This window comes from Theropithecus gelada, chromosome 16 (assembly GCF_003255815.1).
Source record: "Theropithecus gelada isolate Dixy chromosome 16, Tgel_1.0, whole genome shotgun sequence".
In the NCBI taxonomy this organism is placed as follows: Eukaryota; Metazoa; Chordata; class Mammalia; order Primates; family Cercopithecidae; genus Theropithecus; species Theropithecus gelada.
The window spans coordinates 18,644,235-18,660,870 of NC_037684.1; the positions used below are offsets into that span (position 1 = coordinate 18,644,235).

General features: G+C 33.1%; 1 protein-coding gene across 2 annotated transcripts in view; it reads right to left on the reverse strand.

Moving 5' to 3' along the window:
• STXBP4 (syntaxin binding protein 4) overlaps nucleotides 1-16,636 on the reverse strand; it is a 197,888-nt gene that overhangs the window by 105,467 nt on the left and 75,785 nt on the right. Inside the window, exons 11-12 of one of the 2 annotated variants that reach the window (XM_025361493.1) lie at nucleotides 11,098-11,187; nucleotides 7,247-7,312 (exon numbers count right to left, since the gene is read on the reverse strand). In XM_025361493.1, coding sequence (XP_025217278.1) covers nucleotides 7,247-7,312; nucleotides 11,098-11,187 — 156 coding nt within the window. The remainder of the gene's footprint in view (nucleotides 1-7,246; nucleotides 7,313-11,097; nucleotides 11,188-16,636) is intronic. The other variant, XM_025361495.1, reaches the window with a different exon arrangement.

The following is a 16,636-nucleotide window of genomic DNA, read 5'->3' on the forward strand; positions in this document are numbered from 1 at the left end:
ATTACTTATACCTGCAGACAGGACCTTTCTTAATAACAGAAACTAATCCTTTCACAGAAATAAATACAGGAGGGCCTCATGTGGAAAAAGTAGGTACTGCTAGAAAAAGAAAAAAAAACAACTACTGTTTTTCTTTAGATTCACGTCTTACATCAGCCTTTAATATAATTATTATTTAATCAATCATGGTTGATATTCTAAAGATTATATATTCCAAGCCTTTAGGAGAAAAGAAAAATTTAAAGTTAGGAGAAAACTCCCCTAATTTATTCTACATACAAAAACTAACTAGAAAGATTTGTAAATGTCCATTTTCAGGATGCAAACACTAAAATGTAAAAAGATCTGGCCATACAAACTCATGGAGGTATAAAAGATACAGAATGAAAAGCACTAAAAAGTCATATCAATTAAAGTACAAAAATATTTAATAAAATGAGAGTCTGAAAATTGGCCCCGAAATAGAGGACTTTAAAAAAACCTGACTTTGGAAATAATTTCAAATATTCAGTTGAGCTGCAAGAATAATATAAAGAATATCCTCATATCCTTTACCCAGATTTATCTAATTCCCCAGGTTCATCCTTTTGCCAACATGTTCCTGAGTGAGAAACAATATATTCTTGTAAGCCACTGATAGTAAGTGGTTGCTGCTGAGATTTTACATGTTCTCAATCTCTCTCATATATGTATTCATATATGTAAAAGTTAAACATAATGCAATTACATATATGTGTATAAATAATACACATATGTATATATAAATATACATGCACTTTTTTAACCATCTGAGGGTAAGTTATATACATCACGGTCCTTTATCCCTAAAAACTCCAATATTTCCTATGAATAAGGATATTCTCTTATATAACCACATATTTCCTAAGAATAAGGATATTCTTTTATATAACCACAGTACAGTTAACAAATTTAGGAAGTTTAACATCAATTCAATGCTTTAATCTACCATCTGTATTCCAATTTTGTCAACTGACCCAATAATGTCCTTTATAGCATTTTTCCCATTCCGGTACAGGATCCAGTCTGGAGTCAGATGCTGTATTTAGTTTTCACGTCTCTTTAGCATCTTTTAATCTGTAAACTTCTATTATCTTTGCTTTTTTAAAGAAAATATCATTGACATTTCTAAAGAATACAACCCATACACACACACGCACGCACGCGCGCACACACACACACACACACACGTCATACACGTCTTTTTTTTTTTTTTTTTTTAAACAAAACTTTCTCTCATTTTGAGCTTGCCTGACATCTCTTCATGGTTAGATTCAGGTTACACATTCTCAGCCAGAAAACTACACAGGTGATGTTGTAGTCATTTTTTGGGCGTCACATTTGGAGTCACACAATGCCCATATGTTCTTCATTGGGATATCAACATTTAGCACCAGTCAAGGTGTTTTCTGATTCCTCCACTATATAATTGCTATTTTATCCCCTTGCAATTAATAAGCAGTTTGTGGAGAGATACTTTAAAACCATGTAAATATTCTGCTCTTCATCAAAATTTTCCCCTAAATTTAGCATTGAATGATTTGTGCCTATCAAGTCTTTACTAAAATAGATGTAAAATGCTGATTTCCAAAACTAGCAGCTTCTCTGCAATTACCAGTCAGTATTCAACATCCTACTATGAGCAAAAGTACTCCTTTCTCCCTATTAATTAATCAATTTACTAATGATACCATGAATTACGATTTCTTCTATAGTCTGCAATACATTACTGTACTAAATTATTTTGTACTCAAGTTCTTCCATATTTGGCCAGTGGAAGCCCCTTCAAGCTAGTTCCTTGTGATATGCCCCTGTCATTTTGAACATGTCCTTATTTTCTGACATATTAAGATATTCCAAGCTTATATTTTACTTACCCTTCCTTGTTTCAAAAAATTAGTCATTTCTCTGAGTAGCCTGAGTTTCTTTTAGTGGGGAGTGGTATCTGGACACTTAGATATAGTAATGTGCTCACTGTTATTAGGGTGTCTGTTTCTTAGTCCTTTAAGTTGACAGAGCTAGGGAAAATATACATATACAGATGGTCCCTGACTTACGATGGTTTGACTTAATGTTTTTTTGACTTTATAATAGACTTACTGGGGTATTAAACACATTTTCTACTTATGATATTTTCAGCTTGGATTGGATGTATCAGGACATAACCCTATTGTGTTGAGGAACATTTGTATATATACACACGCATATATATAATACAGATGTGTACATACACGTTCATATGCACATACATATATAAGAAATGATGTATTCACAATGATACATCCAATTCAAGCCCATCCCACAGGGTTCTTTCCTTCTTTCTTTTTCCTTTTAAGAGACAAGGTGTTACTATGTTGGCCTGGCTGGAATACAGTGGCTAGCCACAGGCACCATAATAGCATACTGTGGCTTCAAACCATCCTCCCACTTCAGTCTCCCAAATGGCTGGAACTATAGATGCATACCACCACACCCAACTCAGGGTCCTTTCTTGACTTCATTCATTCTATTTTGTCTTTTCTTTTTCATTGAGATTCTGCTTCTCAATAACAATCAACGCATTTGCTAAGACCTATAAAGCATCTAAAATTGTTTCAGAACTGCTTTGCTCCATCACTAAAACAACAAAACAGAACAAAAAACATACCAAAAAAAAAAAAAAGGTTTAGGACTTGTATGAAATTCCTTCCCAACTCAATTCCATCCAGACAAAACACTGAACGCAAACACTGTATTCACTAGTTACTTGAATTGGTTCTATGTTTTTTTTTTTCCTTATCATAATTATGGTATTCATTTGAAATACAATTAGATTCATTTTCTGCAGTACACTTGCAGTTTTAGGTTTATTTTCCCCTTTCCATCTTAATTTTTAATATATTTTTTGAATGAGTAGAATATTAACATGTACACAAAAGTAAATATTACATGATAATGTATTCTTAGAGAGGTGTCACTCTTTCTTGTATCTTAACATGCATGTCTACCCATGTTGTAGGTAATTAATTTCATTGCTGTGTAGTTTATCCCTCCTTTGATTTCTTTTACAAAAATAAGCAGCTATATTTTTAATTTTCCTTGTTCATAAAACATACAGAAAGGAGTGACACCTCTCTAAGAATATCATTTTATGCCCGGTGCAGTGGCTCACATCTGTAATCCAGCAATTTGAGAGGATGAGGCAGGCAGATCACCTGAGGTCAGGAGTTCAAAACCAGCCTGGCCCACATGGCAAAACCGTGTCTCTACTAAAAATACAAAAATTAGCTGGGCATGGTGGTGCGCACCTGTAATCCCAGCTGCTCGGGAGGCTGAGGCAGAAGAATCGCTTGAACCCAGGAGGTGGAGGTTGCAGTGAGCTGAGATCATGCCCCTGCACTACAGCCTGGGTGACAGAGCAAGAAACAAAAACAAACAAAAGAATACCATTTCATGTAATTTTTACTTCTTACTTCTAGGTACATGTTAATATTCTGCTTCTCTTCCGGGAGTAGCAACTTGTCTGATGATGTTCAATCTCCAATTCCTTTGGTAGCTGCTTATTATTAAATGTTTAGGTTCTGGAGTTATTTTTTATTGGGGGATGTCGTCTGTCAGAGTCTTATTCCATAATTTCTTAGATGGTTTGATTTAATGATTTTAGAAGCTAGGAGTTCGATGATAGTACAGATTTAACTCGCATTTCTTTTATTATGAGAGAAAGAGATTGAGTATCTTTTCAATTGTTTAAGGGACATTTTTACAACTTTTTTGATGAATTATCTGTTCAGGTCTTTTGCCTATTTTTCTATATAGTTTTGGTTTCTCTTCAACTATTAAAACTTCTAATTGGTTATTATTTGTGTATATGGATGCAATTTAGTTTTGCATATTAATTTTATATCTTGCTAGCTTATCAACTTACTGAGTTACTTTTATCACTCTCTAGGGTATTCCAGATTACTACTATATCATCTGCAAAAAGAGACAGCTATATTTTTTCTTTTCCAAGTCATATGCCTCTAATTGTATCTTCTTTTTTGTGTTATTTTTATTAAGTTTATACACTGACGCTATACTTGCTTCATGAAAAGAATTTGGAAATTTTCTTTCATTTTTTACACTCTGAAGCAATTTATATAGCTTTAAGACTGTCAAAGGTTTGGTTAAATTTCTCTGTGAAGCCATCTTGCCGGGTCCTTTTATCTAGTAGTTTCTTGATAACTTACTTTATCTCTTCTACATAAAATGGCCTTTTAGGCTTTCTATCTTTACTCTGGTCAGTTTTGGCAAACTACATTTTAAAAAAAAATTTTTTTAAAAATAGGTGAGTCGATCTTATTCATGTTAAGATAATCATTATGTTTTGTCGCGGTTCTATCAAATCGTCTTATGTTGAAATTCTTGTGTATATTTACTGCATTTCTTTGTGTGTCCTTTTTACTTAAAAAATTCTTTTTGGGCCGGGCGCGGTGGCTCAAGTCTGTAATCCCAGCACTTTGGGAGGCCGAGACGGGTGGATCACGAGGTCAGGAGATCGAGACCATCCTGGCTAACACGGTGAAACCCCGTCTCTACTAAAAAATACAAAAAAAAAAAAAAAACTAGCCGGGCGAGGTGGAGGGCGCCTGTAGTCCCAGCTACTCGGGAGGCTGAGGTAGGAGAATGGCGTAAACCTGGGAGGCGGCGCTTGCAGTGAGCTGAGATCCAGCCACTGCACTCCAGCCTGGGTGACAGAGCGAGACTCCGTCTCAAAAAAAAAAAAACCAAAAAATTCTTTTTGGTGTTTATGAAGGTTTGTATTTTCATTCTATAGGTTATCTTTCCATTATTACTTTTTAAGTGCTTACTATCTCCTCTATTTTTACCTAATTTTTATGTGATATCAGTTTTAAATATTTGTTGACTGCTACCCTTTGCTTATATAAGAAAACGAGGTATTCTGTATTCCTCTTTTTTCTTTCTTATCCTCCCATCAAAAAATTTATATCTTTTCACTTTTGTTAACACATTTAATGTTGACGTGTTAGTTTTTTCATCCATGCACTGACTCATTTTAGTCTCACCTGTACAATAAAATATATGAAGCATTTGGAAACATTTTTCAATGTTATTTCAGGCATGTTTTAGTTGGATAAAACTCATCCTATCTGAAGGTCTTCAGGAATACCACATGTGTGTAGTATTCCCTTAGTGCTTGTATATCCCAAACTGTTTGCTATGGCCTTGATATTTTAAAAGTCAGGTTGGCTGTATACAACATTTTTGTATACTTTCTTTCTTTCCTTTAATGTTGAAAATGTTGTTCCACTATTGCCTTACTTTGCATGTTGTTTTGAGAAACCTGATGCTGGTCTAATTCTATTGCCTTCGTAAGTTACTTAATCTTTTTACTTGGAGGCATTGTGCATTTATTTTTCTCTAAAGTCTAATAATTTTACTAGAATATATTGTAGAGTAATCTTTCCAGGTCAGATTTCCCCAGTACCTATATTAGATTCAGGTCTTGTTTTAACTTTAGAAAGTTTTCTTGGATTATAGTTCTAAGTATCAGTGCTGTTCAGTTATTTTGATTGATTTCTTTAAGAAACTCTTTTACTTCTTGATTATACTTTCACTTTCCTAGTTGCTTTTCTTGTTTTTTCATTGCTTTTTCACTTGATTATATTCTTCCTAGGGCAACTTGTAATTTAGTTTTCATTTCTGATAGGATTTTGTCTCTTCCTTCTTTCCTAAGTTTTATCAACTCTCATTTCAGTTTTTCCTGATTTTTTTGGGGGGGTATCAATATCTATTATTATTATTTTTTAAGCTTCTGATTTGAGATGTGTTTTTCTTAGCCTGAAATGCTTATTTGAGGATATTCCCTTGAGTATGGAGTGTGACATTACAGTTTTCTTAAGCTTTTTGGTTAAATTGTTTTGGAAAGTTTTCATCAGGAGGAAAACTTTCATTGATATCAATCTGATTTTTTCAGTTATTTTATAATGATGGAGATAGAATTTTTGTTCTATTCTTTTTTATTTCACAGAAAAAGTTCTTAGTTCAAGAGCACTCTCTTCTGTGCAGTTTATTTAATGGATCTTGTTTTGATGGTCATAGGGTAGGGTGGGTGGATTAGTAAGTTGTGTTCCGCTTTCATTTCTATAAGATCCTTAATTTTTCCTTCTTATTTCCTTCTTTCCCATCATTGCCTAGTCTCCAAGGAATTCTATCCATTCTCTATTTATCTGGTTCTTCCTCAGAAACAATGATTCTTCAAGGCTGCCACTTCTGATTGCATTCATACCTTGAAGTCTCTTTTTTGTAGCTAGTGATAAGAATCACCAAGTCCTGACCTATGTCCAGTATTTTGGCACTTATTGTTACATTTTCTCTTTCTGGGGTTGATTTTGTTTGTTCTTCATCTCATTCATGGTTTCTCTCTATTCTTTATTTCAGAATTTTTCAAGCCTTGCCTCCTCTGTTCTCTGTAATCCAGGTTTCAGTACAGGCAAGCTGCAGGAGTTTTGTTGGAATTATTCTTTTTCTTACTTTATTTATACATACTTTAAAGGCTGTGGTGTTTTATGTCACATAGTCATATTCAAAATATGGGTCCTGCATGGTTCTATTTGCTTTCTTTGTTGATTTTATGTTTTCTAGGGGGACTGTGTGAGGGAGATTCAAAATCAGGTGGTCACTGTTGATCTCTAACAAAGTTCTCTTATTTATATTTTATTTGTCATTTGGGTTTTCATTTTATGATAATGTCATATATTTGTTTTATAGTAAGCTACCTCAAATTCTTTGAAGAATAATGCAAAGTGAAAATAAATATTTACTTTTTATTATTAACAAACAAATGTAAAAAATGCTCTGCCTTGATGGCTTTTTTGTTCTTTAGTAAAATGAAGTATGAGTAACAAAAGAAAAAAGAGAAAGAAAAAAGGGGAAATGAAAGAAAAGAAAACATAATGGAAAAGTTAGGAGATTGGTTATTTTGGTCTATGGATATCTTTCTTTCAAAGCAATTTCAAAGAGATTTTAACATTGTTTTGAGCAATAGTAGCAAGACTTTAGCATAGGTAAAGCCTCCAAAAGTGATTGCTTTTAAGATCTATGCTATTTTGTATTATATAATATGTATCAGGAAGCTCTGCAATATTATAAAGAACCACTGCTTTATTATTATACCTCATATGTTCACACACACACACACACACACACGTGACACATGAGCACACATATACACAATACATATACTTACTTGCTTCACATTCTGGAGCTCTTCTGTCAATTGTTTCCTTTGCCTATCTGATTCCAATAATTTTTCCTATATTTAAAAAACCACCAAATTAACAACTTGCTATGAAACTATCAACAAGTATGACTTATTAGTTCCTTGTTTCAAAGCTTATATTCCCCAAATATCAAATTGCTACAATCTGAAAATGTTGCTTCTAGTCATTTTTCCAGCTTTACATGGGGCACTTAAAAGTAATTAGTTATTTACAGTAAATTGTGATGTAAATATACTTTTTATTACCTTAATTTTGCATAATCTCAAAATGTAAGCTCAAACGGAAGCCAGTTAAGAGTACAAATGTGTAAATATTAACTGGATTTTGGTTAAGCTATCATTGCCAAAGAGATACCAAATTGAAGAGCATTATTATTACAAATTAGAATTAAAGGTCTTCGACCATACTAAAGAGGGCATATGATGAGACTGGCTCATCTCTTAATTTCCTAATTTAATTTTAGCTTATTCTTGGCAGATTATCCATGAAAAGACAGATAACACTAATGTAACCAAAATATAAAATAATAGTTATTAAGATTAACATTATGCATACAAATAAAATACCTTTGGATTTGAAATTAAGTGAAGTATATACCCTACAATGTCCAATTTTGTTAATTGTATCTTAAATAAATCCACATTTTATTGGTCAAATCAGAAATACTAAGAGTAATTTAAGAGCCATTAAATACAAACCTGAACAGAGGAATTGCTTGAACATTAAATTGAGTGGTAAAGATTCATGGCAATATTGCAATGTTTATAAGAGGCAATATCCTTTCTGGTATATTTCAGCTTATTCTTGTCTAAGAGGTGAAATGAAGGTATATGAAAATGAATGTAATATAGCAATCTAATGAATATGCCACAGGAGCCAAGAGACTGCTGGCTCCTGTGATTTTATGTTCTGGCAAGTCACCTTCACTCTTGGTGCCCTAGTTTTTTTTGTATCTGTAAATGGAAAATATATCTATTTTCCATTCACCTTTGCAAAGCAGTAGCAATGTGAATTCTGCAGAAAGGCTTCCTTAAATAAAGCCTACAACACTTTTAAAAATTATTCTTGCAAGATAAAAATTAGCTACTGACATAAAATTATCTTGGTTTCATTTTTATTTGTACTCATATTAGACATGAAGAATAGAGATGTCACAGGATAATGGAAAGTGATGAGACACCATCTAAATGCTTTATGAACTTCATTTAACAACCTCTGCTTTTATATGAATGTATAATACAAGTAAAAAAACTGAAAACAAAAACATTACCTTTAACAAAATATTTACTGCTTTGTACACTACTTTACATGGCTTCTTTAACTGGCCAGCTAATAGATAGGTTTTGAGGTAAAAGTAATTATAACATGTAAAATTTGCTTTATCTGGAATTTTTGCACCATATTCTAACCAACTGAGCTAGCTGGTTGCCAGCTTATCTGGGAGTTTAGGTTTTGTCATATTAGGGTATACTCAATTACATTTCATGAACTTTAAAGGCAAATCCTAATTTATTGAATGACTCCTCAGGAAAGTCTTATTTAAATGTTAAATTAATATGGCATAGACACTCTCAAATTAACATTCTAATAATTACTATTGATATTAAAATAAAAACAAATATATCATATCACTAAATTTAACAATGATAAACTATAAGGAAATGAAAAAGATCTGAGAGCCTCTGAAAATTCTGATAAACCACAAGTCTAATGGTTTAGGCAGAGATAAGAGAATACATAAAAAGTTATCTTATTAAGGTAACCAACATTGGGGAAGTTTTCTAAGAGAATATAAGGAAACCATTGTCAATGTATTTTTAAAACTAAATTTTTATTTTCCAGCAAAACAATTGTTAAACTAAAAAATGTGGAATGATAGTGGTTTCAAAGGTAAGAAAATAAATACATAAAATACTATTAGAGTAGTGAAATCCTCATATACTTTAGGAAGGAATGTGAATTGGCAAAACCTTTTCAAAGGGAATATGGTAACATATGCAAAATTTTAAGTGTCTATAATTTTTAATAAAGCAATTATATTTTCAGACATTTATTCTGTGTATATACTGTACAAATGCCCATAGATACATCTACAAAGCTGCTGAAGATGAAATTATTTTTAAAAACTGGAAATAGTCTAATGTCTATCAATAGGGAACTGGCTAAATAACCATTTAATTTATAGGAGAGTTATCGAGAAGAATTTGGTATATCTGTGTATATTAACCTGAAAAGCTGCCTGAGATATAATTCTTATGAAGAGAGAGAGAGAGAGAGAGAGAGAAAAAAAGACGGCAAGTTATAAAAAAAAGTGTGGATGGATGAAGTGACTTACATAGAAGTGAAAATACACACATACTGGAAAAAATTTTCTTAAGGCTTTATTATTTTTTGAAGCAGTTTTGGATTCATAGCAAAATTGAGAGGAAAGTACAGAAATTTCTCACATACTCCCTGTCCCCACATATACATATATTTATTTATTTATTTTTGTTTTTCTGTTTTAAATAGTAGAGATGGGGTCCTGCTATGTTGCCCAGGCTGATATTAAACTCCTGAGCTCAAGTAATCCTCCTGCCTCAGCCTCCCAAAGTACTGCGATTACAGGTGTGAGCCATCATGCCCTGCCTATTTTTTAAAAATATAATTTTCTGTGTAGAGAAAAATCTATGAAAAGATAAATAATATATTTGCAACAATGGCTTCCTCTAGAGGTTGGAATTATAAAAACTAAGATAGCAAAAAAAATTTTCTTTCTTTTTGGTGCAAATATTTTATATTTAATAAAAAATAATTGTCAATATACTATACTTTATTTAATAAAATAATTTTAAAAATATGTTCCTATGGTGAATTAGTGGTAAATCAAGTGGTTATGTTGCTTTTCCTAAAGATTTGGAAAATATAGCTTTCTGTAAAAATTAGGATATAATTTAAATGTAATATTCCTCTAAAAACAGAATGAAACCATATAAAGACAATCAAGGCTAGACATGGTGGCTCACACCTGTAATCCCAGTACTTTGAGAGGCCGAGGCAGGTGGGTCATTTGAGCCCAGGTGTTTGAGACCAGTCTGAACAAAACAGTGAGACACCATCTCTACAAAATAAAAATTAAAAAAAAAAAAAAATAGCTGAGCATGGTGGCATGGACATGTTGTCCCAGCTACTTGGGAGGTTGAGGTGGGAGAATCACCTGAACCCAGGAGGTTGAGGCTATAGTGAGACGTGATTGTAGCATTGCACTCCAGCCTGGGCGACAGAGTGAGACCCTGTCTCAAAAACACAAAACAAAAAACCAACCAAACAAACAAACAAAAAAGAAGTAAAATGTTACAGTATATTTGGGATATGTGTGTTTTTTCCTCTCTTACATAATATTGTCTTAATTCCAAGTTACGTTAGCAAAACATGATGTCCCTTAAGAATAGCCCTGCACATGAAAAAAAATGTATTTCCCAAAGAACTCACAGGATCCAAAACTGCCACGACTTGCTTTATTGGCTCTTCATCTAATTCTGCCCTGGCCACCAATGAGAGAGAATAAAAAGGGTAAGAAAGAACCTGAACAGAAGACATGAGCAAAAACCATTGTTCACACTAAATGTTGTACAGATAATGTGAAATATAAGTATGTAGACCAAAAAATTAATTCTCTAAAGGCTAACTGAATAAAGAATCTGATTTTTACTATTTGATATTAATATTTTTCCATTAAAAATAAACTTAAGCCCCAATACTTCAGAATCCAATATAGGATATTTTTCTTTTTCTTTTTTTTCTGAAGAAAACATAAGGAAACTAAATTAGAGGTTACCTTAAGTGTATTTACTTCTTTAAAGGCATCATCTCTTTCACGCTTGAGCCTTTCCATTTCATCAGCTTCTAAAGAATCACAAGGAAGAAGCTGTCAACATTAAAATATAAGAGAAAAGTTGTGCATTAGATGCTAATTATGAGAGGTAACATAAAAATCCTTTTTGACTAGTCTTAGGCTTTTGTATTCTAATAACAAAATTCAGTTTCTTACGTTGGAGTCATTTGATTAGATAAAAGGGAATATTAAAGTATTAAAGCAATTTCACTCATTTAGGCTTAACTTTACATTGTTGTTATTTATAATAGAATTTTGATTTTCTTGTCACCTTTATCATTATTTTAACAATATAATTTTCCTTAAAATTCCAAATTCGAAGACTGTGTTTATAATGTCAAAAAGACGTCAGGAATTACCAACATAAACTATTCCCTAAATATATTCATTCTAATAGCATGGTATTTAAGGCTAACAAAATGCTGTACATTATAAATCAGATGGTTTACATGAGCCTAGTAAAGTATATTTATCAATTATGTATCTGGTTTTAACTAAGTGAAATGTAATGCAACAGACAAGTGGCTTAAAAAGATTCCTGCACAGAAATTGTAGATTGAAGATAATATTAATAATTTATGCACAAGTGAATAACAACAACAAAAAATAGCAGAGATGACCAGTTCTCTTATATCTAGCATGATGTCTTTGACCATCAATTATAATGTAAAAAACAACGACAGTCTAATCAGAGATAAAAATCCAAGTTTACAGCCGTCTCCTATGTGGAAGCTATAACAACTAAAGAAAATAGAATTTAAAGGATTAAGTGGAGAAAGCGGTTGTTATGTAAGCATGGGCTTAAAGCAGGGCCCTTTAGCTAGGTGAAGCAAATGTGGAGTAGAAAAAAAAATAATAATAATTAATAATATCAATCACTTACTGGAAACTTATATGTGCAGATGTATTACTAAGGACTGTATATATTCAATATCAATCACCTTGTCTCCATTTTACAGATGAAGAAACAAGCTCAGAAATGTTAATAACTTGCCTAAGGTTTCACAGCTAACAAATGGCCATTCCAAGAGTCCCACAAATCATAGTCTCTGATTTTTACTAAAGATTCAACAAAAAACATGGTGGAATAGATGTAATAAACTCATATTTGCTTTCCAAACTCTAGAATAACAAAAGTAGGAGTTATTCTTCCTATTTGGGGAGAATTTATTTCCCTGAACATCACTGGTTCTTTTTGGTCTGTCACATTAGCTTTTGGGTATCTATGGACATTGCCAATAATTTATATGATCTACATTCTTCATGGTTCTGTTACTCTGCTCTCTCAGAAGTACTCAACACACACACTCAGAAGAATTCATTCCTAATTGTTAGAATAATTTTGAACACATTTTAAAATGTAATAATATTTCCCAGAGTGTGTTCCAAAGGATATTAACAGGCTTTGTATAAAAGCAAAATTGAGTGGTAGTGATGGTGGTAGTTGTCAATGATTTAGAAAAAATTAATCTTACTTCCTGCATGGCGTCCAACAGCCTTAATATGCCAATGAGCATTTGAATTGCCAAAAAACAAAAAGTATAATAACTTGTCATGTTTCCTCAGTAATTTCACCATACTACAAACCCCTAACCTCTTCACCCTGTTGCCTTCATTTATTTATTTTTATATTAGCTCATGGAACTAAAGTATACAAAACACAATCTGGGAAACTCAGTGTTGCTACTCAGAATTCATATGGCCTATTCCATTTTTTCATTCTAAGAAGTGAAATAAGGAGGATTCAAAAGTTTAAATAAGGCTGGGTGCAGTGACCCAGGTCTGTAATCCCAGCACACTGGGAGGCTGAGGCTGGAGGACTGCTTGAGTCCAGGAGGTTGAGATCAGCCTGGGCAACATAATGAGACCTTGTCTCTACAAAAAGTAAACAAAATTAGCCAGACATGGCGGGGCACTCCTGTAGTTCCAGCTATTCAGGAAACTGAGGTGGGCGGGAGGTCAAGGCTGCAGTGAGCTGAGATTGCACCACTGCACTCCAGCCTGATGACAGGGTGAGACCATGTCTTTAAAAAAAAAAAAAAGTCTAACATTTTAGATACCAGAGCTAAAATAATTTATTAAGAGAAATTATAGATTGGGATTTTAGGGATGTGATAATAAACTTTTGAACTTAACATCATGGAGGTAAATCATGCATAAAAGAATCCATGGTACTATTTCGAGAGGCAAAGCCTAAATAGTCATAGAACAAACTATGAATTAAAAAAATGTTTTATGATCCCACTGCTATTTTGGACTGTGCAGCAAAAACTTGCAGTCAGAGAATTGGCCATGAATGTTCCTTGTGAATTCTTTGAAAAGCCCCTTTGTGTTCAATGACTTCTTTTATACAGTTCCATTCAAATATACTTCAGCTAAGGAAGCAGCAAATGAATTGTTGTTATTTAACAGCAACAATTCCAGACAGATGCCTGTTTTCAAAATCTATCACTAACTACTGAAATTTATATTCCTTAACCTTCCACATCTGTTTTCTGTCTGGTTCTCACAATATCATTTGTGATCCTTGGATCCCTTGAACTTTGCAACAGCTGGTAAATAACATTGTAAATCATTTCTACTCTGCTTTCTAGAATCTCCTTCTGGAGATGTCAAGAAATATATACTATAGGTCATTGGACTGTGCTGATTAGGTCTGACTTCACTTTTACTGTTGCTGCTCCATCATATTTTAAATTACTTGACTTGTATCAATTCTGGATAACTGCTATTCTGTTGTCCATATTCCCTAATCTCAATTCATTTTAAACAGAAACAGTTACAAAACAGTTAACTTCAGTGTCAGTCTAATTTTATTGATAAGGCCTTCCATTAGAGACCTATTCAATTACCTCCTTTCCTTATAAAAGTGTGTGTGACTTTACTATCCTATTCACCTAAAAATTTCTGGGTATCTTCTTTTCTCCTTCCATTTCCCTGCTCATTCCTTTCACTTCTTATAATCTGGCTTATACATCTTTCCTCTCATTCCCATATTTCTAAAATGATTACTTCCAATTTCACCAATAAAACTGCCATGTGACAAAGAAAATGACCCCAACCAACTTTCTTCTTTGTTATATATAACAGTATTGAAGGCTTTTTTCCTTGAAATTTTATCTTCTTTAGATTGTGATATCCTAATATCTCACCCAGCCTTCTGCACATTTAGGCTATTCCCAATGAGTTACTTTCATGTCTACTCCTTAAATGGAGAAAGGGGGTTTGGGAGGTTCCCCAAAGTTTGTCCCTTTTCTCCTTTTTCCCTACAAGTTCTGAGTGAGCACATTCACTATTATGCTTCAACTATCACTCTCCAAAATATCCCCAAATTCCTTCCCAGTGTCTACTTCCTAATTTCCAGTGGCCTTTGGTTATTTGTACTTGCCAGCTTCTTAAATCTCTCTAAAACACAACCTGTCACCGTCTGTACTTTGAAAAAGGCTTTCTCCTTATTTCCCTACTTCTATTAATGTTTCCTGTACCATCATATTCTTAGTTATCCTAGCCAAAACTTTGGAGTTTTTTTTTTTTTTTTCATTCATTCCTCTTCCTTAGTTCTCATGTCCAAAGGGTCAGCAAGTCCTACTGATGATATATTTGTTGCAGTTGTTGTTTTCGGTAAGTAATCTAGATCTATCCCATCTTTCCTTTCTATTCTCCAAACCTTCACTATAGTTTTTTATTATCTTTATTTGGATTATTTCTACAGTCCTCTGTCTAGACTACCTACCACCACTTTCATTCCCTTCCTAGATAACCACACATAATATTCCTCTTTCTAAAATATCACTTTTGTCATTTAACTGTTTTCCTTAATGGCTCCTCACTGACTACTGAGTAAAGTACAGACTTCTAAATTTAACATTTACCCTTTGAGGCATAACTTCTGTCACCTGAATGAACCCAATTATCTTTTTTTCTTAAGTAGACTACTCTCTGTGTGCATTACATTCTAATTTTTCTGTTTATGCTAATACTTTTATCACTCCCTAATCACCTCTTGAGCACATAAAATCCTACTTATCCCTCAAAATTTACTCAAATGCCAACTGCTATGAATCTTTTCTCAATGTTCTAAGCTTTATTACTCTTACAGCCTTGCCACACAATGCAGCTTTTCTTACTATAATTATTTGGGCACATGACTTTTCCTTAAAATATGTAGGCCAAGTTTTATCTATCTTAATAACATGTGAACATAACAAAACATGCACACTGCAGTTGTTCAATATATATTTTGTGTTTTTGTTAGGGAAGTGGCTATAAAGTATTTACTGCTATACACGGTGAGAAATATGTACATATTATGATCCAGTACAAGTGAAACATTACTCAGTTTTATCACATACAGTTCACTTTGATATTTTTCATTTTGTTTTATTTCACTTGTTTAAGGGTAGTCGCAGAACACTAAATTGACTTAACAAGAGCCCAAACTGTGAAAATCTATTTTAGGGAATTTAGTGTTCTGTCTATAATTTTAAGATAATCCATTCATGATACAGTACTTGATTAGTCTGGTAAAATCATACTATGATGGACTATATTCTGCTATTGCTAAGTTTAGAGTACTGCTAAATGTGGGCTCCAGCCTTGCCCTTTCTGCATATAACCTTGTGCCAGCAGCAGGTGTAGCACTGTGTGAATTTTGTAATGTAGCAATGATGATTAGACTCACAGTAAGATAATTATATTTTTGGTTCTAAATGTCATATTCTTCCAAACCCAAAAGTTGTCAAACAAACAAAAGTAGGACTGATTTTAAACTGACTCAGCAATTCCTACTTAAAAGATAGCATCTCAAGAGATTTTATGAGTCAGACAAAATAATGAGCAAAAGCAGCAAGTTACAAAAGAGTACAAATTCTATAATTCTATTTATTATGAAGTTCAATAAAAGGCAAAAATAATCTATGTTGTTATAAGTCAAAATATTGGTTCCAATGTAAAGGTGGGAAAGTGGTGGTTGACTGGGAAGGTGGCCTGAGGGAGCCTTTTGAGTGGTGATTCCACTTGAGATACATAATAAAAATTCATCAAATTGTACACTTCACATTTTTGTACTTTATTTTGTGTATATTAGATTTCAGTAACAATGTTTTCAAAAATAAATTAAGAAAGACAAGCCATCTTTATCAGCCAAAAAAAAGACAACATATGAGTGAAAGACATGTATGCCTAACAGAATGACCCAGCCCTGTTGTTTGTGAAACTGAGATGGCTGGGGAGTAACCATAGTGGAATTTCCCACCCTCATAGACAGTTGGCATCTATAACTACAGACTGATTGACATACTTCAGATGGGGGACTAAGCTGCTTTTGAACTCAAAAAAGTAGGGAATTACACTGCAAAACAATCAGTAATTTTGTATTTGTTTTTGGTGAGCCACATGACAGTAATTGTGATTTGTATAATGTTTCTTCGAACGGTTACATTACCCATTAGTGAACGTGAAACCAAAGTTTTAATGAAATACA